The 27,171-nt window shown below is 44.3% G+C and overlaps 1 protein-coding gene across 1 annotated transcript in view; it reads right to left on the bottom strand.

The window, feature by feature from the left end:
* The window catches only part of STAT1 (signal transducer and activator of transcription 1), a 93,185-nt gene that overhangs the window by 51,345 nt on the left and 14,669 nt on the right, over positions 1-27,171 (bottom strand). Inside the window, exons 2-6 of the mRNA XM_082260716.1 lie at positions 24,607-24,735; positions 15,687-15,831; positions 12,402-12,500; positions 8,898-8,987; positions 4,028-4,106 (exon numbers count right to left, since the gene is read on the bottom strand). Of these exons, the coding sequence (XP_082116842.1) occupies positions 4,028-4,106; positions 8,898-8,987; positions 12,402-12,500; positions 15,687-15,831; positions 24,607-24,734 (541 nt within the window). The 5' untranslated portion in view covers position 24,735. The remainder of the gene's footprint in view (positions 1-4,027; positions 4,107-8,897; positions 8,988-12,401; positions 12,501-15,686; positions 15,832-24,606; positions 24,736-27,171) is intronic.

Raw genomic sequence — 27,171 nt, 5'->3', positions numbered from 1 at the left:
GTACCTCTGGTGACCCTCGAAAATGGGGATGTGAAGATACGCATCCTTCAAGTCGATGGAAGCCATGAACTCCCCCGGAACCAGGGCAGCCACCACCGACCGCAGGGATTCCATGCGGAATTTGCGCACCCGCACAAAGCGGTTCAGCGCCTTCAAGTCCAGAATCGGACGTACCTTGCCCTCTTTCCTGGGCACGGTGAACAGATTGGAATAGAACCCCCGAAATCTGTCCCGATGAGGCACCGGGACCACCACACCCTGAGCCCTCAGGTCCTGCACCGCTAGACGCAGGTCCCGCAAACGCTCCGGGGATAACAGAAGATTTGAGGGAAAAAATCTGCTCTTCGGCCGAGAGAGAAACTCGATCTTGTAACCAGATCGAACGACTTCCTGAACCCACCCGTCCCGAACCCGGGACAGCCATGGCCGAGAGAAAGCGAGCAAGCGTCCCCCCACCCCAGACTCGGGTGAGGGCGCCCCTTCAGGCCGCACTGTTGTGGGCCGCAGAACCGGATTGGCCGGACTTTTGCTTACCAGCCCACGGCTTCTTGAGGGAGCCTTGACCCTTTGACGGCTTGCCCCTATAGTGTGACCGAAAGGCACGAAAGGACCCCTGATGGGGTCGAAAGGAAGCATGCTTCTTACCAGGAGCCGCCTTGGGCTTGTGGGATTGGGGCAAGAGCGTGCTCTTACCACCCGTGACTCCCTTAATTAGTGCATCTAAGGATTCGCCAAAAAGGCGAGAACCATCATAAGGCAGATTGGCCAAAGTCTTACGGGAAGATTGATCCACAGACCAACACTTCAACCAAACCAGGCGGCGATTTAACACCGCCACACTGTGTACACGTGCAGCCAACGGAACCATATCCAGGTCCGCATCACACAAGTACATGACACCCTGGTGGATTTGATCCACCATATCCAAAGTCGCCTGGGGGGCAGAATCAGCCACCAGGACCCGCCTAAGCACCTGCGTCCAGCTCGCGACCGCTTGGGCCGCCATAAGAGAAGCAAATAAGGCTTTTAACATAGAACCCATAACAGAATAGGTGTGACGGGCAAGAGATTCCATCCTCTTGTCCGTGGCATCCCGGAACACCGGGGTGTCTTCAGCCGGAATCGCAGTGGATTTGTTCAAAACCGCTATCGCATGATCCACCGGCGGTGGAATACACCAGCGCTCATCAGTAGCAGGCGTAAAGGGATAGCGTAGCTTAAACCTACTAGGCACAGCAAATGGCTTGCGTATATTACGCCACTGTTCTTTCACAGCGTTTTGGAAATCATCAGTGCAGGGGTACACCTGTGACGTTTTGCGCCTTTTCTGCGTCCCATAAGCCGCCAAGGCAGCTGGAGGACATGATTCTTCCTCTAACCGCAGTGTTTGCTTGATAGAAGCAACCAATTCATCCATGAGTGCAAGCTCCTCAGACGAGCCAGGGGGAGAATTATCAACCCCCTCCACCTCAGCCTCCATTTCTGACCCGATAAGGTCCAGGGAGGAACGGGACCCCGATAAGGAGACCCCAGCCACATCAGCCCCAGCACCATCACCCTCTGAATCAGAGGAAATTGAAACTCTGGGCCTTTTTGTGGATTGAGCAGCCACCAGCATTTGCACCTGAGTCGCAAGGCTAGCCACAATCGCAGCCAAATCCCCCCCAGGGGGGGAGAGTGCAGACCCCTGGCTTCCCACTAAAGTTGTAGGAAATTTGTTTTCCTGAGAATCCATGCCCCTGTAGCAGTAAAATAAATGGGTGACCGCCCCTTTAAGAGAGCGATGCGATCGTAGCCCACTGCACACAAACACCCCACACAAGGGACCCCCACAGGGACAATTAAACCAAGGCAGGATACAGGGAATAGAGGGAAATGAACCTGGAGATCGCTGCTGCTGCTGCTGCCTGCGGTGCTCCTGAAGGAAAGGAAGTGCTGGTATACAGGGCGCTCTATTAAAGCCTATGGAGGCTACAAGAAAATGGCCACCACGCATGTAAAACATGCGGCCGGAGCGATCGCAGCCAAAATGGCGCCGTTTGGCGCCGAAACCGCCGCTCCCACACCCCATGAGGGTGAAGTAAAAAAACATCCAAATTGCCCAGCAAAAGGAAGCATGTTAAACCGCCGCAGCGGCGCTGTAATGTGCCCCAAGCATGAGAAACTCAAGCCCCACAGCACACAGCCGTTCACATACAGACTGACACAGAGTGCAGCACAACCCCCCCCTCCTGCAGCCCACAGCATGCAACATGAGGGATAGGGAGACAGGAACATTGTGAACACAGGGTAAGGTAACACAGTCCCAGACTGACACCCCCCAGACAGACAGGTCCCCACATACATACACTTACCTCTAACATGGCGTGGGGAACCCGCACAGGCGAACAAACCGCTGAACATAAGGCAGGGAGAGTCGCATCTAGGACGCATCAGAAGGTGGGTTGAGAAACCGCACAGCGTCCGGTGAGGTAGCCACCTCACCTGGCATCCCTGCACGACACAGGGATGGGTCGTTCAGAAAACTCAGGAGCGATACCTGACTGAACGCTCGATGGCGGGCTGAGAAACCACTGACCCACAACCTGCGACCAGGGGGGTCAGCCCGAGACGCAGCCCGCATGATCCTCTTCTTCCGAAGAACTAACTAACGCTGATAAAATAACAGCTAACAAGAAAGAGAGAAAAAACTCAAATAAAATCCAAAGAAAGGAAAGAGAGCTGAGACAAGGTGTCCCAGCACAGAAACATCCAGCCACTCCTGACAGCTAGACAAATGAAAACTGGTTACAGGAAGTGGAGGGTTATGTACTGAGGGGACCACCCCCTGGGGGTGGGGATATGTTAAAAGTCTTTTGTACTAACATATTCTATTGCCTAGCTACTCCTACGGATAAGAGGACATAACCCATTGGTGATGAATATGAAGGGGCGGCGACTGTCGGAGGACGTAAGAGAAAACTTTTTTTTTTAGGTTTACAAACTTTTTGGAATGCTGGTTAGTCTAGCATGGCTGTAGGATGCCTGAGAAACTTCAAACATGTACTTCTTACTCTTGTTTCAACTTCAAACTTTTTTTTTTTTCATGTTCAATAAGGTTTTACTGAGTATTTGAAAGAGATTGACAGAGACATATGTAAAAAACTTAGCAGAGGTTTTTGTATACATGACAATTGTCAGCACCAACAAAAATTGTACAAGACTATACACTGCATTGTAGAGCAATTTATTAACCACACAATCCCCAAAGATAATTAATGTGAGTTCCAATGTGAGTGCCATGTGGTTCAGTGGAGATTTTGCAAATGTCAAACAAAACTAGAGAACCATAAAATAGAAAGAAAAGAGAAGAAAGTAAAAAAAAGGGAGACCAATGGGAAAAGAAAGAAATAAAGAAGGATTGGGGGGGGGGGGGGGGGTAGTCAGAGGGGATAGCGTCATTTCTTGCCCAGGCACACATTGATGGTTGTTGCTATAACTCCAATAATTGTCGATCGAAGCTACGTGGAAGGAACGTAGACACCCACAGCTCCCATACCTGGTGGAATTTGGACATGTTGCCCTGAAACTTAGCAGGAAGCTTCTTGTTAAGTATGGTACTAGAGATCTGACCTCAGAAATGGGTAAGTATTTTGAGAGCCATGCTTTCACGATCACCTGTTTTGTGGCTATGAGTATATGAGAATGAACTGAAATGTAGACAGTTCCTCTGGTCTACGGTTATGGAGGGCCTATAGTGGATTCAGAAGCACTGGGGGAGAGTTACCACAACTGATGTATTTAGAATCTGGTGCTGCTGAGCATGGTCGCCAATAAGCTTCTAACTTAAGCTTGTTCAGTTAAGCTTTGGCAAAAAAACCTGGAAGCTGATTGTTTTCTATGCAGAGCTACACCAGATTTTGCACACTTACTCTTTAGTAAATAACCCTGACTACTTGAAGCACTTCACTTTTCATAGATTAGAAACAGATTTTGCCTAGTTCCATATTAATAATGGCCAAACATACTGTATTAACCAAGTTCTCACCTCTGCTTTGTACAGTTTTATATTTGAAGTCATATTCATCTTGTAGGTCCTCCAAATTTTTGACTTCTTGCTCTAATTCCTACAAATGATAGAAATCCTATCTGTAAAACACGTCACCCAAAAACTTCAGTTTCAAATAGATAATATTCTATTTACCTCTGTCAGATTCCTATAAATATTATCTTAATAATTACTGTCACTAGAACTTAGGAAATAATAATTGACATGGTAAAATTAAGCCCCTGTACATGTGCCAAATGTCGCCCAACATTGGCCGGTTCAATAAAAACCCATGTGTATGCCGACCAATCCAGCAGAAGCTGGCAATTTGGCCGGCTTCTGTCAGATGAGCATGCTGGAAAACCAGCATCCAACAGACTCCCGATCAGCAATCCCAGCCAATGGCTGAGAGTGCTGATTGGTGTGTTCTGGCGGGGGGGGGGGGGGGCTGTCCCCCTGCCAGAACACAACAGTTTAGCAGGAGAGATCGCTGTACTAACGTCGGATTGTTAGTACAGAGACTCCGACCAGAGCTGGGTTAAACAAAAAAAACGAATAGTTTGTGCTAGGCTTAACACCGACCCGGAAGTAGATACTGCCTTATTTATTATACAGCAGCTAATTGTCACAAAATTGTAGTATTATATCTTAATCTTTTCCCAACTCGGCAATGCATTCAGTAGAAAGTATGCCAACACAAATGTTTGATGTCTGATAATGCGGTTTTAAATTGCATGCAAACAATGGACTTTTCTTATTTGTTTTCTTTTGATCTGTTACAGTGGTCCTGAACTCAGAGCCCCAGTTCACACTGGGGCGACCTGTCAGGCGACCTGGTCGCCTGACAGGTCGCCGTAGGTCGCCTTCCATAGAGAAGCTGCGGGCCCGTTCTAATAGGAGCGACACAAGTCGCTCCGACTTAGAAAAAGGGTCCGGAGCTTCTTTGGGGCGACCCGGAGCGACCTGCATTGACTTCAATGTTATGAAGTCCGTGCCGGCCGCTCCGAGGTCGCGGTGAACGGGGCCTTAAGGTGAATATTTTTTATGTTATAGGCAACATTTACAAGTTAATTGTTAATTGTATCTTAGCAGTAGAGCTGCTCGATTCTGGCTAAAATGAGAATCACAATTTTATTGCTTAGAATAAAGATCATGATTCTCTCATGATTCTAGGCGTAACGTCATCTTTCACATTACAAAAAAAAAAAAAAGGGCTAACTTTTCTGTTTAGTTTTTTTTTTTTAAATTCATTAAAGTGTATTTTTCTCCCAAAAAATTGCGTTTGATAAACCGCTGCTCAAATACAGTGTGACATAAAATATTGCAACGGTCGCCATTTTATTCTCTAGAGTCTCTGCTAAAAAAAAAAAAAAAATATATATATATATATACAGTGGGTACGGAAAGTATTCAGACCCCCTTAAATTTTTCACTCTTTGTTATATTGCAGCAATTTGCTAAAATCATTTAGGTTCATTCTTCTTCCTCATGAATGTACACATAGCACCCCATACTGACAGAAAAACACAGAATTGTTGACATTGTTGCAGATTTATTAAAAAAGAAAAACTGAAATATCACATGGTCCTAAGTATTCAGACCCTTTGCTCAGTATTTAGTAGAAGCCCCCTTTTGATCTAATACAGCCAGGAGTCTTTTTGGGAAAGATGCAACAAGTCTTTCACACCTGGATTTGGGGATCCTCTGCCATTCCTCCTTGCAGATCCTCTCCAGTTCTGTCAGGTTGGATGGTAAACGTTGGTGGACAGCCATTTTTAGGTCTCTCCAGAGATGCTCAATTGGGTTTAAGTCAGGGCTCTGGCTGGGCCATTCAAGAACAGTCACGGAGTTGTTGTGAAGCCACTCCTTCGTTATTTTAGCTGTGTGCTTAGGGTCATTGTCTTGTTGGAAGCTAAACCTTCGGCCCAGTCTGAGGTCCAGAGCACTCTGGAGAAGGTTTTTGTCCAGGATATCCCTGTACTTGACCGCATTCATCTTTCCCTCGATTGCAACCAATCGTCCTGTCCCTGCAGCTGAAAAACACCCCCACAGCATGATGCTGCCACCACCATGCTTCACTGTTGGGACTGTATTGGACAGGTGATGAGCAGTGCCTGGTTTTCTCCACACATACCGCTTAGAATTAAGGCCAAAAAGTTCTATTTTGGTCTCATCAGACCAGAGAATCTTATTTCTCACCATCTTGGAGTCCTTCAGGTGTTTTTTAGCAAACTCCATGCGGGCTTTCATGTGTCTTACACTGAGGAGAGGCTTCCGTCGGGCCACTCTGCCATAAAGCCCCGACTGGTGGAGGGCTGCAGTGATGGTTGACTTTCTACAACTTTCTCCCATCTCCTGACTGCATCTCTGGAGCTCAGCCACAGTGATCTTTGGGTTCTTCTTTACCTCTCTCACCAAGGCTCTTCTCCCCCGATAGCTCAGTTTGGCCGGACGGCCAGCTCTAGGAAGGGTTCTGGTCATCCCAAACGTCTTCCATTTGAGGATTATGGAGGCCACTGTGCTCTTAGGAACCTTAAGTGCAGCAGAAATCTTTTTGTAACCTTGGCCAGATCTGTGCCTTGCCACAATTCTGTCTCTGAGCTCTTCAGGCAGTTCCTTTGACCTCATGATTCTCATTTGCTCTGACATGCATTGTGATCTGGAAGGTCTTATATAGACAGGTGTGTGGCTTTCCTAATCAAGTCCAATCAGTATAATCAAACACAGCTGGACTCAAATGAAGGTGTAGAACCATCGCAATGATGTTTAGAAGAAATGGAAAGCACCTGAGTTAAATATATGAGTGTCACAGCAAAGGGTCTGAATACTTAGGACCATGTGATATTTCAGTTTTTCTTTTTTAATAAATCTGCAACAATGTCAACAATTCTGTGTTTTTCTGTCAGTATGGGGTGCTATGTGTACATTCATGAAGAAGAAGAATGAACTTAAATGATTTTAGCAAATGGCTGCAATATAACAAAGAGTGAAAAATTTAAGGGGGTCTGAATACTTTCCGTACCCACTGTATATATATATATATATATATATTTATAATGTTTGGGGGTTCTAAGTCATTTTCTAGCAAGAAATACTGATTTTAACTTGTAAGCAACAAGTGTCAAAAAAGGCTTAGTCTTTAAGAGGTTAAACTGCCCTCCTAAACAGATGGAAGTTACAGGTACGGCTATTTGCGGTAACCTGCTGCAGTTATGGTCGGCAAGTAGTTAAGAGATTAAACTGCCCTACTTTACAGACAGAAGTTCATTCCTTTGATCTTAGGCTCCGTTCACATCTAGGCGTTTTGGGGCGTTTTTGGGGCGTTTTTCTGCTCTAGGATCAGCTCTCAAAACGCCCAACAAGACAAATCCTATTCATTTCAATGGCCCCTGTTCACATCTGAGCGTTTTGACGCTGTATACAAAACGCCCAACGCTCAAAAAAGTACATGAGCTTCTTTTTGGGCAGATTACAGGCGTTTTCCATTGATCTCTATTCAATCTAAAAACGCCTGCACAAAAATCGCGGTAAAAATCGCGGTAAAATCGCGGTAAAAAACGCCGCAAAAATCGCGGTAAAATCGCGGTAAAAAACGCGCGAAAAACGCTACGCTCAGGTGTGAATGTAGCCTAAAAGAACTTAATGATACATTTTAAAACATTGTGTTTATAGTTATCTTGCAGCCTTAACAATGTTAATAAACATTTGCTGGAGTCTCTTTCTTTTTTTTTTTTTTTACAGCTTTGAGTGAGCAAAGAACAAGCTCTGTATGAATCAAAGAAATGCCATTTTAAGATTGTAAAGAGGGTTGAATCGAGATTGCGATTTTTTTTTTTAATGATTAATCGTGCATCTCTACTTAACAGTACTCTAAAAATATACTTCTTGCTTTTGTTTCCTCCTGAAATATAAAAATTCACTTCTGGTATGTGAGTGTGTCTAGGCACTCCTGTCCTATGGCTTGTATACCTGCAGTGTGAGATCTAAGGAACTGCTGCCCCTGACTACTAGTGTCAAGATTTAGAGTGGTATTTGGTGATGTCATCACTGCTGCTAAAGGTTCTCCATGCAGGAGGCTCTGGCATGACCCTGTCTCTACCAAGATGCCCCCTCCACACAAGAACACAATACAGAAAATGCATGGAAAACTATCTATCAGGAAATTATTGCCGTCCGGGAGGCCACAGCCAATACCAGTGACTAGTAATTTGCCCTATGCCAACCTTCTTTGGACACAGCATCCAAAGTTCAGTTCCCCTGTGAATACACCATTGAGAAAGTTTTGTTCTAGCTGTTTAATATGTAAAAAAAGCATGCTGATCCTGGAAGAAATCCATTAAGCTCTCATCTTCCTGCTCTATAATCTTAATGGTATCAGCCCTGCCCAGTTCCCTTTCTGCGAACTATAGAATACTTACCCTCTATAGAGATGATAAAGGAAGTTGTCCTGTTAGTAGTTCTAATTTCTATACTTCTAAGGACTAGGAAGATGCAATAACTTAAATGTTTGTTCTTTTTGGATACATTTTAACACCTCTATTTTCTTACATCTGTGTGACAGGATCATTTCATCAACTACATGTTATGGGGTTCATTATCCATTCTGCATCACACATGCTTGGTTCACTGTTTTGCAATCTGACCCATGATAAGACACTCAACAACTATGATTACTGTATATCTATCATACAAGACCACAGGTCAAAAAATGAGACCAGCCTTTACAAAATGTATTGATCTATTTTTGAATAGTTTTTGTGAAATAATATAAAGTAAATTTAAGAGACAAAAAGGAAAGATTCTCTTATAATTATAATATACTTCGATATTGTAACTGATTCTGCACACCACAGGTATATACACAACTCACCATAGCTCTGTTTTTTATGTCTGTGACCTTCTTATCAAGCTCTCTGTGTTTGTCCATCATAACTGTATTTTGTGTATTACCAATCTGATTCTGCAAAAAAAAAAAAAAACAGTGAAAAAAAGTTACCATCCTACCAATAAATCAGGAAACAAAATAAAGTCAGACAAACAAAGTCATGTATAATACAAGAGACAGTGAGGTTGATTTGATAAATGATTTGAGAATATTCACTTCAATTATCCAATTATGTGTAAAGCAAATTCTTGTCTACTTGTTTCATCTGCACATGATTTGATAATTGACTTCACACAATAAGACTGATTTACTAAAATAATTAAACATGTAAAAACATATAAAAAACAAACCCCTATGCATTTAAACTGTACATGATTAAATAATTAAAGTGAATCCTTGCAATGCAAAAAAAAAAAAAATATATGGTAAAAAAGAAAGTATTTAAAGAGACTTGGTAATTAAGAGGATCACTTATTATTTGACACATATGTATTAATCGTGTCACCTTCTTATGCACAAAAATTATATTTGTTTTCATGTTTCGTATTTTTTGAAAAATATTTATACATCTTGTGACACTTGTGCAATAGTGGTGGCACTAGTTTATGCACATATTTGCAAAAGAATATTTGCTTGTATTTTGTATATTAATCTGTGATAATTCATATTGATATTTAAGATATATAACGCAACATTTTATTTGGGTTCATTCATCCTGTAACCTCCATGTTCCAAATATGTCCTGTAGTGACGTAGAGGTTAGCAGGAGGTACCAGTAAACGGAATACCCACTAGAGCTGCACGATTCTAGATAAAATGAGAATCACGTTTTTTTTTTGCTTAGAATAAAGATCACAATTTGCTCACATCATCTTTTACATCATCCAAAAAAATTGGGCTAACTTTACTGTTTAGTTTTTTTAAATCCATTAAAGTCAATTTTTTTCCCAAAAAAATGCATTTGAAAGACTTCTGCGCAAATACAGTGTGACATAAAAGATTGCAACAACCGCCATTTTATTCTCTAGGGTCTCTGCTAAATATATATATATATATATATATATATATATATATTAGTGATCGTCTGATATCGATTTTTTCCCGCTGATACCGATTTTTTGGTCATCGGATATCGGTATCTACCGATATTTTCGGACATTACATTTTTTTTTTTTACTGTCTACAGGTACTGTGGTGGAGGGACCTGGGGGTCTTAAAGACCCCAAACCCCTCCTCTGCACTTAAAAGCATTCAAAACGCCAAGTTTGGCTGTTTTAAATGCTGTACGTTTTGAATTTGGCGCTGCCAGTACCCGGAAGTGATGTCATGTCATGACATCACTTTCGGGTGCCAAATTCAAAGAAATGGAGACCCGGTCAGACAGCGGCGGTGAAGGTAGAATGCCGGGTCTCCCGGTGGGACAGAAGACCCGGGCGAGCCGCTCCTTGGAATGACAGCCGAGCGGCTTCTCAGCCGCATTGGTTGTCATTACAAGACAGCTGACCGTCGGCTATGGACACTGGTACCGGGGTGATGCCTCTAGCTGCAGGGATCACCCCGGTACATACACTTTCCCGAAATATCGGCAATATCGGTAAATCAAAAGGCCGATTCTGATATATCGGAGAAAGTGCATATCCCGGCCCTCGGTATGCTGGAGGCTTTTTTTTTTTTTTTTTGACAGCTGTGAGTGAGCTGTAAAAGTAAAGGACATGCTGTTTTAGACCTGGTTCACATTAGTGCGATCGCGGAGATCGCATGTAATTCGGAGCGCACTGCTCCTAAATTACATGCGATCTCATGTGCGGTGCAAATTTCAGCCATACATTTTGTATGGCTGAATTCGCATCGCATCCGCACTAAACTCGCACACGAGGCTTTTTTTAATTAGCAGCAGAATGGGATAGCATGGTGGTTCACACTAGTGCGATCCGATTCTGTGCGTACTTGCCGATCGCACTGCGATATGCGATCGCAACTAGGGGTGTTGTTAACTTTTAATTGACACCCCCTGCGTATCGCATATGGCAGTGTGAACTGCCAGGGGTGCGGATGCGATGCGGGAACCCGCTGCATATTCGCAGCGTTCCCACATCGCACAAATGTGAACCGGCACTTAAGATCGTGAGAGGGGTGAATCGAGATTGCGATTTTTTAACAATTAATCGTGCAGCTCCAATACCCACTAAAGTTGAAGCCCATTTTCACACTTGAACAGCATTTTCCACGTTTCATACGCTTTTGCCCATTTTTTTTTATCTATACCCTCCTTTGGAAACCCTATAATCTTAAAGTCATGACTGACAATGTTTAGCGCCAACATCCCTAAACTTGAAAATCTAACAGAAGAAAAGCAATATCCTCTCATACCAGACAGACATGGAAATGTACAAAAAGAAAGTTATGTATGAACTAACCAATGAAAATAATTCTGTATTATTTAAAACAGATCAGTAATATGAAAATCAATAACAGGTAAAGCGATTCTAAAGTCTCCTTTTGTTTTTAAAATAACAAAACATGTTATACTTTTTGCAGGGCAGTCTTTACCATGGGGCAAAAGGGGCAGCTGCCCAGGGCCCTGTCATTAACGTCCACACGCCCCCATCTGTGCCAGCCTATTCTCTCCATACTGCTTGGGAACACGCGGGACGCCGCGGTCGGACCCTCAGTTCCTATATTGATGTGCCTGCTTGTACCGTCTTGTTTGTGAGTAGTTTTTTATAAATAAATCTTTTTAATTTTACTACGGGATTACGCTATGGTCTTTTTGGCATATATTCCTATACATGCTCGTGTTTATTTGACCCTTATGGACCTGCTATGAGGATTCGGTTGTGCCCTGGTGCTGATTCCTTTTGGAGATAATGGAGTCCATCTGTTATTATATGCTTGCAGAGCATTAATTTGAGTGGCCATTGTGTTCTGGTAAGCTGCCTCCTATTATTTTGCACAACGGTGTCCCCTACATGCACTTCCCTGTGGTGTCTGTCACAAGAAGGATATTATCATGTCACTTTTGGATGTTTATCTTTGGAAATTCACAATTTCATCCTCACTTTTTTTGGGACTTTATTTACACTATTGTTTTCCTTTTGGACTTATCACATGCAATATTGATGGTCATTTTTTATATATTTTGTTATCATTCACTTATGTATTTTGATTAGCGCTACACTATTTTGCATTTATATGTATTAGGGGGTGCTGAGGGGCTGCTGCACACAGAAGGCTTTTTATCTTAATGCATAAAATGCATTAAGATAAAAAACATTATGCCTTCACAACTCCTTTAATAAGATGCTATATTAATAGCATTAAGGTAAGATTGTAGTTACCCATCTGTTCCACTAGCAATGAGAGCATTTTGTTTGTGTCCCATAGTGAAAATACCAACAGATTCTCAATACTGCAGTTACACAGTAATTAAACTCTTTAATATAAAAATTATTTTTTTTTTTAGGTACTAAATTCAGCTAAAAAAAATACCTGAGAAAATGAACGTGCATTGGCCAAGATTTTAGTTTCTTCTCTTAGGCAGTTGTATATGATCATCGCCATTTGTACTGGGTCTTCTTGAAAATTATCCTAAAAAAAAAAATAATAATTGCAAATATTATACACTTTAATTATTTATAGTACGGTAGTTTGTATTATCATGTTTTTATTAAAGCCATGACTAAAGCTGGGTATATACTTGTAGATTTTCCTTCAAATTATTTCACTTTAAGAACATTTGTTCAATTCTGATATCATTAACCAGTTCATAAACTGAGGTTTTCTTTCCTTCTTCCACTGGTCTAAGTAAAGAAAAAATGCTTAATTTCCCCATCAACACAGTCAGTATTGATGGAGAAATCACTCCAGCAATGCTATTGTGTTCTGCTGGAAGAGAGCCTTCCCTGCTGGCAGAACAATATGGTTACTGCTAGTGGCTATATCTGCCAGCAGTAATGTCATTTAAAAAATCCAACAGGTGGGTTGAACCCAGGCCACGACTATCAATGGATCAACTTGGGTACAACCAGTCTGCCCACAAATGGTTCGAATCTCGTCTGGCCCCTACGGAACCGGCCCAGATTTGATGCATCTATGGCCAGCTTTAGTCAGTTTAAACTGACGTTCGTTTTTGACCGCAGCAATGAGAAAATTCAAAGGAGCAGGATGGATTTCTTTTTTGCCTGAACCAACGACTTTCTAACAGTGTATGTGGTTTTCATTAGGTAAAGTCCATTTACTCCAATCAAATATTAAAAGTAAACAAAATTGTAAACTACTTTCAAAAAGGATATTCATCAAGCTGTTGGCAGTGGTAATGAATTATCCAGTGCATCCCTTCAGCAATTACCAAACAATATAAACAAATGGCAACCATCCCAACATATAACTGGCCTTTGCAGCAAGGAACACATCGAAGGGTGACGCATGTAAAAAAAAAAACCACAAAGAATTCCCTCTGGAGACTCTCAAAACTATAGAGTTAGGACTGCAGTGCACTGAGGTACCATGACGTGGCCGCTACAGCTTACGCATGTATTTGCAAATTATACCCTTTGGTTTCCACGTGAACTGTTAGACAAGGACAATTCGGTTTGTTGCAGGCTGGTTGGTAAGTGAGCTGGTAATTTTTGTTTGTTGTCTTTTGCCTTGGATACTGACTGATGTCATTATCCAAACAAGACAATGCCCATGTCTGGATAATAACAGGTCACACAAGAGGCATACCTGATACGGCACCAGTCTCAGAGTTCCCCCATCAGGCTCCCCCTACCTAACTTCATTGCCACAGTGTTGGTTGGATAGGGGCAACCCGATAAAGAACTGACCATCAGGTCTGCCTTGCTTTTAATTTACAGTGCTCTGCAGAGTTCGAATTTCACAGCCATGGCTGACAATCACAAGCAAGGCGGGCCTGATGGGGAACCAGTCTCTAAGGTCCCCATCAGAGATCACCCATCCCACAACCAAACTTCTCAGCCATACAGCCGTTTGTGTGACGGGTGCAGTGGCCAGAGAATGGAGTTAAAAATGCAGATCTGAATGCAGCTTCATCATGTACTGGTTGGTTCCTGGCAGGATTTTGTTGCAAACACAATTTTTGTGCAGAGGTGCAAAGGAATTCTATATCTACGACACTCTATAAATTCCTTCCAGTGTGTTAAAGAATATATCTATACAACCTCATGTTGACCAAGGAGCATCAAAACGGATTCAGGACGTTTTTGAGAAGGTATTAAAAGATGTCTCAAACCTTAAATATGTCCCAAAAGAGAGTAATACTGAGTGAAGAGGGGGAAGGGCTGAGCCCCGCTCTATGTGTCAATGGACACACAGAGCAGGGCTGGGGAGCAAGCAAGAACGAGTGCTCCCAGAGCAAGCAGCTTGTCATGACTGCCCTAAGCAGGGGGGAGGAGTCAGGAGTGGCAGGGAACCTGAGAAGAGGAGGATTGGGGCAGCCCTGTGCAAAATTATTGCACAGAGCAGGTACATATAACCTGTTGGTTATTTGTAAAAACCAGTACAGTACAGTATTTCTGCAGTATCTGTGGGTAAAATAGGCTCCCCTTTTATTTTAATACTAATTTAAAGTGTATGTAAAGCCACAGCCTTTTTTTTTTTAGATAAATGTCGAAAGAGCATTACCTATGTTCGTTATTTTATTGCAAAGTATTACAGTGCTCAAAGTAGTCACCCTTATGTGTTCCACCTCTACGGCACAGAGGGTGCTGGCCTTGCACGTAGCAGATGATCTGGTATAAAGGAATGTCTGGATGGCCACACTTCAATAAAATTACCTTTATTGATTCAAAAACATACGACACTCCATACAGCAAATAAGGGAAGGAGATACAGCATACAATACAGCTAACGCGTTTCACACTATGCTCGGTGCTTAATCATAGTGAAACACGTTAGCTGTATTGTATGCTTCCCTAGTTTGCTGTATGGAGTTTCGTATGTTTTTGTTTTAATAAAGGGGATTTTTTTGGGAGTTTGGCCATCCAGACTTTTTGTAACTAGTTTTTTTTTTATTGCTGCCTATGCCTGCATTATGGAATTCCCCACACTATGGGTCCTGGTGACCACTGTCCCTAATACAGCAAATGGTGGGAAATAGGAATGTTGCCATAGGAACAGGGAGTGAGGGTACAGTAAATATTCCAGTGAGGAAACCTGTTCTGTTAACCGTTGTTTAAGTGCCGGTTCACACATATGCAATGTAAATCATTGCATGTGATTCGCAGCGCACTTCTCTGCAAATCAAATGCGGTCTGTATGGCAGAATTCACATCGCCTTCGGACCAAAGTCGCACAGGACCCTTTTTTTGGTCTGCACCAGAATCGGATTGCATGGGTATTCACACCTATGCGATCCGATTCCTGTCCGAATTAACAGTTCGCACTGCGATATGCGAACTGGTCTGGGGGTTGTGGTTAACTTTGTATTGACACCCTTAGTGATCCGCATATGGCAGTGTGAACTGCCTGTGAGTTGAGTGCGATGCGGGAACCCGCAGTGGATTTGCAGGGTTCTCGTATCTCATATGTGTGAACCGGCACTAAGAGGATTTCCCCTTGCTTTTGAGAGATATTCTTTGACTTCTTGCTGTTTCTTAGGGGCAGGAAGTGATTGTTATTATCTCCAGTGGGGAGATAATATTATCTCCAAAATACTGACAGGGGCAGTTCCTTATTCTATCCAAAAATATAACAAAGTTTCGGTTTTATATACCTTATATGCAAATTATATACAACAGTAAATACATGAGGTACCTGAAGATTCCGTTTGCTTTTCCGTATATTATGTTGTAATAGGAAATTGCACTCCAAGGCAAATCTGCTGTACTGGTCATCCAGCTGGGCTAGAAGTCCATGGAAGAGAATCGTGGCCAAAGAGACATTGTTTGCAGCATGTTCCCTACAATAGGAAAGATCTCAGGCATGAGTATTCATGTTTATGGTGGAATGAAGTAAGCAGCTTCACCTGTTAGCCAACTAAAGCATAAATCCCAACCTGGGCAGATGTCATCAAGTTATTTTACAAACAAAATCCTTTTATTTTTGATACTGATAGTGAGATTTCTGCATTGATTTCAACAGACCATCTACAGCCACATGTTTATGTGTGAACAGATTTATTTCACAATAACAGCAGAAGTGAGACTCTGTCTAATTTTGGGCTCTTTTTCACATTTAAAGCAGTATTAACCCCAAAGTCAAATATTTATTACATTACAGTTTACCAGTTTTTAGATGTGATGGCTGTATTCATTAATTTTATTTTAGGATTTCTTTCCTTTTTTTTTTTTTTTTTGTCTCTTAGTTAATTCTGTTTTTCAACAGAGCAAGCTGTCCTGCTTTTGCTGTAACTGCTTAAAATGTGTTAGTTGGAGTTTGGTTTTAATTTCTTAGTGTATCTAAATCGGCTAATGCATCTAACATTCTCCTCCCGGCTGACAAATCTGCTGTCCAAAAGTGCTCCTTCGTCCGGAGTGGGGGCACTCTAATACAGGAGGTGTGTTACTGGGCAGATCACCAGGTGAAAGAAAAGGGAAAAAAGCGGGGGGGGGGGGGGGAAGAAAACAAATGCAGGCACCACATCTAATGATTGGTAAGCTGCAATATATTATATTTTTGGGTTTAATGCCGCTTGAAAGTGAAATTCCGGGCGCATGCGCGAGGTCGCGGAAGATGGCCGCTTAGCTTCCGTGCTCCGCGCCACCGGACACTTACCCTCCGCAATCTGAAGCACTGCTCCGCTCCAGCAACGACTCCTCTGCCCCATCGGCTTGCTGACACCACCGGGCACACGGGGGTATGCGCCGATCGTCCCAGCGCAATCAAAGGAAGCGGCCCCAGGTGAAATTAACTCCGGCAGGGAGGGGCAAGATGGCGCCCGAACCTCCGGAGCCTGATGACTCCACGCGGCTCTCTTCTTCTTCCCTGGCGGACAGCCTGCAGCAGTTCCCCGTGGACCTGGTAAGCCCAGCTTCTCCAGACTCTGATGCCATGTTAGCGAAATTCAGGGCCATCGTTAGGGATGAGATCGCTACAGCATCCCGCAAACTTTCTTCCGACCTCATGCAGGGGTTGAAGGAGCTTGGAGGCCGCACCAATCAATTGGAGCACAGAATGGATCTGACCACCACAGTGTTGGAGGGCCATGAGGATGAGGTGGACAGGCTAACTGGGGAACTTAATGCCCTCCGTGATAAACTGGAGGATGCTGAGAATAGGGCCCGCAGGGATAATCTCCGGATCCGTGGATTCCCAGAGACTGTCACTGACCTCCAGGGCACAGCTACTGCCTTTTTCCAAGAACTGGCCCCAGACATTCCCCTGGAACGCTTGGAATTCGACAGGATTCACAGGTCCCTGGCTCCTAAACCTACTGAGGGTCCCCCTCGGGATGTTATCATCAAATTTCACTACTACCGCACTAAAGAGAGACTCATGCAGGCAGCCAGGGAGCACTCTGATCTCTCCTTCCAGAGCTACTCACTCCAACTGTTTGCGGATCTTTCCCCCGGCCACCATTGCCAGGCAGCGGTCCTTGAAGCCCTATCTACAGATTCTGCAGACCCACAAAATTAAGTACCGTTGGGGCTTCCCCTTCAAACTCTCGTTCACGGTGCAGGGCCGCCAATTCCATGCTACCTCCCTGGCTGATCTACGTAGCCACTTCCAGGAACTGAACTTGGATCTCCCCTCCTCACAGGCGACACCCAAGTCCTCATCCTCGGCTTCCAAGACGAGACCATCCACGTAATCCCCACCTTCCAAGCCGTCACCTCAAGGCTCTCATCATGGCTCCCAGGCCCTTCGTTCTCTTCAGGCTCAAGGCTTTCATGATGTTCCCGTCAAGTGATACCACTGGACTAAATTTTCTTTTTTTGGGCCTTTTTTGCCCTTTTTTTTTACATTTTTCCGGGTGTACCCCGCCATTGGGTGACTTTGTAGGGGTCCCTGGGACATCCTACTGGGGTGGGTGGGTGCCCCCCCCCCCCCCTGTGACCCCCTCTGGGTAGTGGGGGGCTGGGGGCCAGCATCCTGCTCCTGGTTGCACTTTTTGGTTTTACGGGTGTTGTTGTTTTTTTTTTCTCTTCTCTGTTTTTTTTTGTATTGGGCTGTTTTACACCCACTGGTTATGACTTTCTCCAGTTTTTGAATGTGTATTTTATTTTTTTATTTTTTTTATAGCAATTCTGTACTATGGGGGATTCCATTTCTAGTGCCTTATGTTGCTTACATGACGATGCTTTTTTTTTTTTTTTGGTTCTATTAAGTTGTCGTCGCTGCAGTGCAAAATTTTTTCTTTTTATCATGGTGTTTTTGCGATGCTTGGGGGTTTGGTACTTTTGTGCCCCCCTGGGTGTTCGCAGAGACTCTCTCTTTTTTTCTTCCGCGGAGGGGTCCGGTGGACCACCGCCCTCCCATTGTGTCGGTTCTTGCTCAGGATCATGGTCCTGACCAACCCCCGACGCATTTGTGGTCCTTCGGGTCCACGCCTAGATGCATTTATGCGTTACCATTTTTGTGATTATGCTATGCTTTTTCTTCTTTGTGTCTCTCTGTTTCCCTTTTTGTCTCTGTCTCTCTTTTTTGTGGTTCTCTTTTTTTCTTCTCCGTCTTGTCTCCTTCCCTTTTTCCCAGGTCCTGTGGGCCAGGCGGTTCAGGGTAAGTTGCTCTTTTTTTATACCTCTTTTTTTAAATGACGCTTAACTGGTTATCCCTGAATGTGCAAGGTCTGAACTCTCCCCAAAAAAGGGTTAAAGTTTTTCGGTTCCTCCGCCAGAAGCATGTAGATATAGCTTGCCTCCAGGAAACCCATTTTTCCTCCTCCTCGCACCCCAAGTATTTTGACGCTCACTATCCGCAAGTGTTTCTGGCTAATGGTCAAACTAAGCAACGGGGGGTATTGATTGCATTCCGCAAGGCTGTCCCCTTTCGTTGTGATAAACAAATAGCGGACCCTGAGGGTAGGTATCTCTTGCTCCAGGGCCTTCTTCAGGACACTGAGGTGACAATTTTGAGTTATTATGCTCCTAATTCTAATCCGGGCCCCTTCCTATCCCATGTCTGCTCCCTTCTACTGTCCCATGCCAAGGGTACTCTTCTCCTGGCGGGAGATTCTAATACTGTACTGAATCCCTCCCTGGATAAATATCCCCCTGAGAGAGCTGCTCCCTCATCTGCCGCCAAGCGCTTTGTTTCCTCCTTACAATCTTCTGATTTTGTGGACTTGTGGCGAGAGTTACATCCAAGCGGTAGGGACTATACGCATTACTCCCATCCTCATTGTTCCCACTCCCGTATTGACCATGTTTTCATGTTACGGAAACACCTTCCCCTGGTTCTGTCCGTTTCTATTTTAGCATGTCCTGGTTGGATCACGACCCTCTTCTGGTGGAATGCAAGTCTATTTTGAGTACGTCTCAGCGTTCCTCCTGGATAATGAACGATTCCTTATTGTCTTTTGTTGATGTCCAAGCTGAGCTTTTGCAAGCTTCCAAAGACTATTTTGACCTTAATATGGGCTCGGTTTCTTCCCCAGTGACGCTGTGGGAGGCATATAAGGCAGTGTTGCGGGGTCGGGTTATTCAAATAGCTTCCAGACGGAAGCGGGAACGACTGAAACTCCAGCAAACGTTGGAGGCTCGTCTGGACCGTCTCTCCTCTGCCTTTAAGCAGGCTCCAACTCCTGCCAACCGCAGACTATTGGCCCATTGTCGGACCGAATTGGACTTATGCCTTACTGATAAGGCGGAGAGGACCTTGCGTTGGTCTCACCAAATGTGGTACGCCAAAGCCAACAAACCGAACGCGATGTTGGCCAATAGGTTGCGGACTTTCGCCCCTAAATTTACCCCTGTTACTTTGCGCACTCGCCACAATGTGCTTACCAGTAACCCCCTTCGGGTCCTGGAAGAATTCCGTCATCGCCTTGCGGGGCTGTACTCGGCCCCGTCAAGGGCCGACCCTCACGCTGCGGAGGCCTTCTTACAGAATGTCTCTTTGCCCACACTTTCGGCTTCTCATATGACTCTTATGGATCGTGATATTCAGGAGTCTGAAGTTTTACAATGTATTAAGGAACTGAAGATAGGGAAGAAACCTGGCCCAGATGGTTTTACTGCATTGTTTTATCGGAAGTTTGCCTCTGTCTTGGCCCCCCATCTGACTGCAATGTTTAACGCTGTTAAAAATGGACGATCCCTTACCCCGGACCTATTGACTGCCAACATTGTCATGCTGCCTAAACCGGATCGGGATCACTCATCATGGGCTAATTTTCACCCAATTTCGCTTATCAATATTGATATGAAGTTGCTAACTAAAATATTGGCTACGCGCTTGAATTCTTTCCTTCCTCGCCTGATCGGGAAGGATCAGGTCGGTTTTGTGCCCGGCCGGCAGGCAGGGGATGCTATTCGGCGGATCATACAATTGCAGCACTTTGCTCTTCAACGGCATATACCCGCTATGTTACTATCCCTGGACGTGACCAAGGCTTTCGACACCCTGTCTTGGCCTTATCTTATGACTACTCTCCGCCGATTCGGCTTTGGCCCCTCCTTTCTGTCCTGGCTTTCTGCCCTTTATGATTCCCCTCAGGCCCGTATCAAATATTATGGATTTGAATCGCTCCCTTTTTCCATTGGCCGGGGTACACGGCAGGGGTGCCCGCTGTCACCCCTCCTATTTGTTCTGGCTTTGGAGCCCTTAGCAGCAGCAATACGTACCCACCCTGACATCTCGGGCATCGAAGTGGCAGGCTCCCCGCACAAGATATCGTTATTTGCGGACGATATCTTGCTGTCCCTTACATCGCCTAGGATTTCATTGCCCAACCTTCTGGCTTTGCTGGATGCGTTTGCCGTTTTCTCAGGCCTGCATATCAATCCTGCCAAATCTAGTGCAATGTCCGTTACTTTGCCCCCTGAGGATGTGGTAGCCCTCCAAGCGGCCTTTCCTTTCAAATGGCACCCTGCTTTACCCTACCTGGGTATTAAATTATCTCCCACGTATGAAGGTCTTTATGCTGTTAATTACCCGCCTCTCTTTCGCCACTTGACATCCCTGCTTTCTTCCTGGTCTTACCTCTCTTTGTCCTGGTTTGGTAGGATCACGGCCGTTCGTATGACCTATCTTCCTAAACTATTGTACTATTTCCGTGTACTGCCGGTTCCGATTCCCTCTCATATTTTACGCATTCATCAGCGCAAAATTCTGAAATTTATTTGGGGTTCTTCTAGACCCCGTATTAATAAACGCGTTCTGTATGCTCGGAGGATTTCTGGAGGGTTTTCGGTTCCGAATTTGAAGGCGTACTACACTGCAGCGTCAATAGCCCCTCTCTCATTTACACGACTCGTTTCAATTGCCACTATGGGCCACGATTGACTTGGTGGATGCCAGCCCAGTCCCCCTTTCTTCCATCCCTTGGCTCCCTCCTAAATTCCGACCGCCGGACTTGCGCCCTTGCCTCCTTCACTCTCTCCGCCTCTGGGACTCTGTCAAGTACTCAGCCAATTTGATTTCCCCCACTTACCCTTACTGCGTCTCTTCCCTTGCCCTATGTTTCCACCTGGTCTTGCTAATCCACGCGTGTTTTCATGGTGGACGGACCATGGCTTCGTGGACGTCCACTCGTTATTTACCCCCACGAAGATACTCCCTTTTGGGGCCCTCCGCTCTTCGCACGACATACCTTTGCGAGAACATTTTCGATATATGCAACTCCATAGTTTTCTTCAGCAACTCATTAAACATAGGCCCTTACCCTACACGCTTACGCCATTTGAAAGCCTCTGTAGGGCACGGCCCCACTCGCCGGGACTCATATCCCTCTTATATGCCTCCATTATTGCCTGCGATACACCCCCTTTCACGGTCTATCACTCTAACTGGGAATTAGAATTGGGGGGTGGGTTGGACGGGGAAGACTGGCGGCATATGACGGCAGCTCTCTCTAAATGTTCACGAAATGTCTTGATTCTGGAAAATGCATATAAGGTATTTTACCGGTGGTACTATACTCCGGCTAGGCTGGCTAAATTTATACCCTCATGTTCCCCCCTGTGCTTCCGGGGATGTGCTCAGGAAGGGACTATGGCTCATATTTGGTGGAAGTGCCCCAGGGTATGCAGACTGTGGATTAGGGTTTATGCCTTGCTCCGTAATATTTTTCAAGTTACCCTGAAGAGGGACCCATATGAAGCACTCTTGTGTAAACCTATACCTGACCTGACTCGTACACAACGTCAGTTGGCTCAGCATTTGTTTACAGCTACGAAACTGACCATTGCCCGATCTTGGAAGACCCCGTTGCTTAGTTTTGAGGCGGTCAAAAACCGTATGAATGATATCCTTGTTAATGAAAAGTTGACTGCAATAGTTTCTGATTCCCACGCCAAGTTTTTAAAGGTGTGGGACCCTTGGATCTCGAACGTTGCCCCTTCCAGATTCCAGACCACCCTTCTCTCTCTTTAAAGCCTCCTGGACGCTCGCCCCGCAGGACTTGTTCCCCCCTCTTCCCCTTCCCCGCCCTTTCTCTAATCTTCTTTCTTTGTTGTTTTTCTCTTTGTTTGTCCTACTTCTTCGCTCCTTCTTTCTCTCTTTTCCTTGTCTTTTTGTGTTGTTTTTCCTCCTGGCTTGGTACTCTCAGGCCCGGCCCCTGTTTGCTCACTGGAACGTAATAGCACTTTTCATTTTGTTAGTCTTTCTGCTTTGTGAAAGCACTAAGGGATTTTAGGTCCCTATTTATGCATTTCCACTTGTTGATACCCATTATTTGGTCCGTGATGTTTCCCGGTTGGCTCACGCCATATGTCGGTATCGTGTTTTGCTGCCATCTGTTCCTATGCGTTCCATTTTCTTTTGTCTTATTGTACACATGTACCATGTTTTTGATGTATGTTTATGCCTCTTCTTAAAATAAAACTTTTGTACAAGAAAGTGAAATTCCAGGATCAATCTAAGCTTAAAGTCGCTCCTACACTCTTCTAAGTCCTATGATAACTACCCTGTAGAGGAAAGATGCTTAGACTTAACTATTCTCATGGTGTTTGAGTCCGGTCTTGTGATTGGCTCCCAGCGGCTGGCTTTAGAGAAGAGGAGGGGCAGCCAACATCTTACTTCTACAGGAATAGGAGTTAGGAGAGGGGTGGGAGCAGGCTTAATCCTAGTTAGACTGATCCTGGCATTCCACTTTAAAGCGGAACTTTACTCTTTCAATCAACTTTGACTATTTTTAATCCTTATACTGCTAGCTGTTAGTATTAGTGGATAGGAAAGTATATCATATTTACTTGTTTTAAACTTTTTTTTCACATTTCTTAAAGTGATTGTATAGTCTCATCTTTTTTTTTTCTTTAATAACAAACATCTTATGCTTACCTCCTCTGTGCAATTGGCTTTGCACAGAGCAGCCTGGATCCTCCTCTTCTTAGGTCCATCATTGCTGCTCTTAGCTCCTCCCTCCTGGCGAGTGCCCCCACAGCAAGCAGCTTGCTGTGGGGGCACCCGAGCTGAGCTGCAGCTCCGTGTGTCCATTAAAACACGGAGCTGCCGTTCAACCCCCCCCCTGCTGATTGGCTAACTGACTTTGATTGACAACTGCCGCGGGAGCCAATGGCGCTGAGTCTCAGTCAATCAGACTCAATGACCAAGACATAAAGACCTTTAGTACATTTATCATGATGTTTTAAGAAATGTTTGGGAACACTATGGATATCTTTTCCCTCTTCAATGTACGCCTATGTTCACCAAACCGTTCTCGTAAGGCATGTTTCCTTCCCCTGTTACGGTCCGACGAAGGAGCTCTACCAGGCGCGCTCTGAAACGCGTTACCGCCCCCTGACGTCACTACGTTCTGTGAGGTCCACGAGTGAGGCGTGCGTTCCACCCCAGTCTCGGAGGGAAGAACTGGTCCTGTATGGGCTCCAAACTTCCACCCACCCCGCTGCTGGACGGCTGAGGGAAACTGAGCCACAGGGTCAGGAACGGACCCTCAGTGATGCTGCTAAGTGCCTGCTTTATACGATCATCTTGTAAGTTCCTTATCTTCATGTGTCAAATAAATGATTGTCTATGCTGCCTTTAGAGGCACCTTCTCTTTTTTCTTATGCCCATCAGTTGGAGTTGCTTCCACTCTCTAGAAGAGCTGCCCCGGCGTCAGTATAGCCCTTTATATATAACCACGGAGGCCATCATTCGTCCATCACAGAGGTCTGACCTCCCTAACAGAAGCATCCTATGTTCCCATATTCATTTGGTGTTTTTAAAAGTGATCTCTCAGCAAAATAAAGCATGGGAACATGGATAGATGGGTGAGTTTGCTTTGAATATTAAAACATTTAATAAATAGCATTTTGGGTTTGTCATGCTCAGATGCAGTGTAACTCCATTTTCTGCTACAAAACAAGAACATGATGTGACGTTATATTGTAACCAAACTATGCATTTAAAGCGGTAGTAAACCATTGCCTTTCAAAAAAAAAATCCCCTGCAAAGCAATGGTATAATGTGCTAGTATTCATTGCATACTAGCACATTATGAAACGTTTACCTCAAAACAAAGTCCTCCAGCAGTGCGCCTCTACCTCTACCACAAAACCTGCCATGCCCACCCCACCCCACCACCAAAAAATGTATAATATTAAAAAATGTAAAACAACATATAAACACTTACCAGTCTTGTCCTTCTAGCCATTGAGCCAGATACTGCCTTATCTCCATGGGAAAGCTGTCATCATACAACTGATGGACTTGTTCCAAAAATTTGGAATCGATTTGCTGTAAGTCGTACCACTGTGCCATCCTGAATAACAACAGAAAATCAGAGCAGTCATTTACCATAATAAATAATTCTAATGGCATGAAAAACCCAGCTGTTGGTCAGAGACTGGTCTTGATATAATTGGGTTTAAACTGATAAGCATATTAATCTTTTTCTTGAAAATGTAAAACTACTTTGAGGCTTCATTCACTCCCCAAGCTTTAATAAAGCGGAGTTCCACCGAAAAGTGGAAGTTCCGCTCATTTGCTTCCCCCCCCCCCCCTCCAATGCCACATTTGGCACCTTTCAGGGCCGCGGCAGGCGTTTTGCTTCAGGAGACAGCATGCTCAAATGTGAACAGGGGCCATTGAAATGAATGGAATTTGGCTTGTTGAGTGTTTTACAGCTACAAGCTTCAAGCAGAAAATCATTCGGGTATGAACGAGGCCTTATGCAGACTCTGCCAAAAAATTGAAGGGCTACTCCCTCCCACTCCATGCAAAAAGAATTTCCCCCACATATGGCGTGCCTTTCCCGAGTACCTGGCGTAACCAGCCAACCAGGTTGCGAGAAACCGCCATTTGTGAGTGCAATACTTGTTATGATTTATGGGGGTTTTATAATAAAATGGTGCGCAATGACAGTATCTCAGGTCTGTGTCTCTCTGTCTGAGCAACTATAAAGGAGGAATTGTTTACGGCCAGTTCTGAGATCTGCCCGTAGCTGTGCAAATGGAGGGGTAGGAGGAGAACCTGGTTCTGGTACACCATAAATGCATTTTGACCTACTTATTAAACATATGGGGTCAACTACTTCCTGTGAGTGAACACTTGTTAAGGGGGCACTCCGGAACGAAGCAGAACCCATTGGGGGTTGAAGAGGATGGCGCATTGTATCTGTGGAGAACTTTGAATGGAATTTTTATGCTCTTTATTTGGTACATGTTGCATATTTGATTACAATTTGTGGCACATTGCATATGCAGTGCCTTAAATTTATACCCCTTGAAATTTTCCAAATTTTGTCAATTTACCACAAAAAACTAAAATATAAGGCCAAGGAACACACCAGACAGGTCAGGGATAAAGTTGTGGAGAAGTTAAAAGTAGGGTTTTCAAAAAAATTCCCAAGCTTAGAACATTTCACGGAACACTGTTCAATCCATCATCTGAAAATGGAAAGAGTATGGCACAACTGCAAACCTACCAAGACATGGCCGTCCACCTAGACAGGCCGGGCAAGGAAAGCATTAATCAGAGAAGCAGCCAAGAGGCCCATGGTAACTCTGGAGGAGCTGCACAGATCCACAACACAGCAAACATGTTGAAGAAGGTATACTGTAGAAGAAGCTATACTGTATTGAAAACGCCCAATAGGAGGGCGAAACCGCGCGAGGCAGAGAGTGTGTGACGTCAGTCCCCTACTACTTCCGGCCGGTGGAACGCACACTGCGGGAGCAGCGTCCACCAGACTGCTATTTTTTACCTGCAACTCTGTAAGTGTTTTTCTTTATGTCACAATAAACATACTTCACCATGGCGGGCTATTCTTGTTTTGTTTAAATGAGGAACACATAGCCAGTGGAACTTCCAACTACCCAGTGGATAAATGATCAATGAGGGATCACCAAGCCTATCACATACCCAATTATAAGGCGCAATATTTACATCTTTCCGGTGAGTGGGGTCACCCAAGGTGAGCACCAGCACCTGATGTGAATTATCGCACTGGAGCACCTAGCATATGAATTATCGCACTGGAGCACTTTTTTGCACTATTGATGGACTGATTTATTTATCTTGATATATATTTATTGGAAAGCACAGCAAGCACTTGTTTTATGCAATTAATTGATTTAGTTTAAGATTTTTTTTACACATTTATTATAGTTTATTATTGTATATGTATTGATTGATTTAGATGGTCATTAGATTTGCACCTAGCACCTTATAAAATTGAGCAGATCTTTATCACGTATATTGTAATAGTAGGAAGGCAGCGCTGACTCACATATCTTTTTTACTTTAAAGGCACTACACCTTATTAGTCAGCAGCAGTCCTTGCTTGATTTTTTTGATTCACCCACATTATTTTTTTAATTTACCCACATTATTGTTTATTGCACACCCATAAGCGCTCAGACCCCTCCTTTCATGTTGAAGAAGGTGCTCTGGTCAGATGAGACCAAAATTGAACGTTTTGGCCTACAAGCAAAACACTATGTGTGGCGGAAAACTGCACATCACCCTGAACAAACCATCCACAGTGAAACATGGTGGTAGCCGCATTATGTTGTGGGGATGCTTTTCTTCAGCAGGGACAGGGAAGCGGGTCAGAGTTGATGGGAAGATGGATGGAACCATATACAGGGCAATCTTAGAAGAAAACCTGTTAAGAGTCTTCAAAAGACTTGAGACTAGGGTGGAGGTTCACCTTCCAGCAGGACAACAACCCTAAACATACAACCAGAGCTACAAT

This window comes from Pelophylax lessonae (genome assembly GCF_965119305.1).
Source record: "Pelophylax lessonae genome assembly, chromosome: 6".
Taxonomy (NCBI): Eukaryota; Metazoa; Chordata; class Amphibia; order Anura; family Ranidae; genus Pelophylax; species Pelophylax lessonae.
This window is presented reverse-complemented; position numbering and strand designations above follow the sequence as displayed.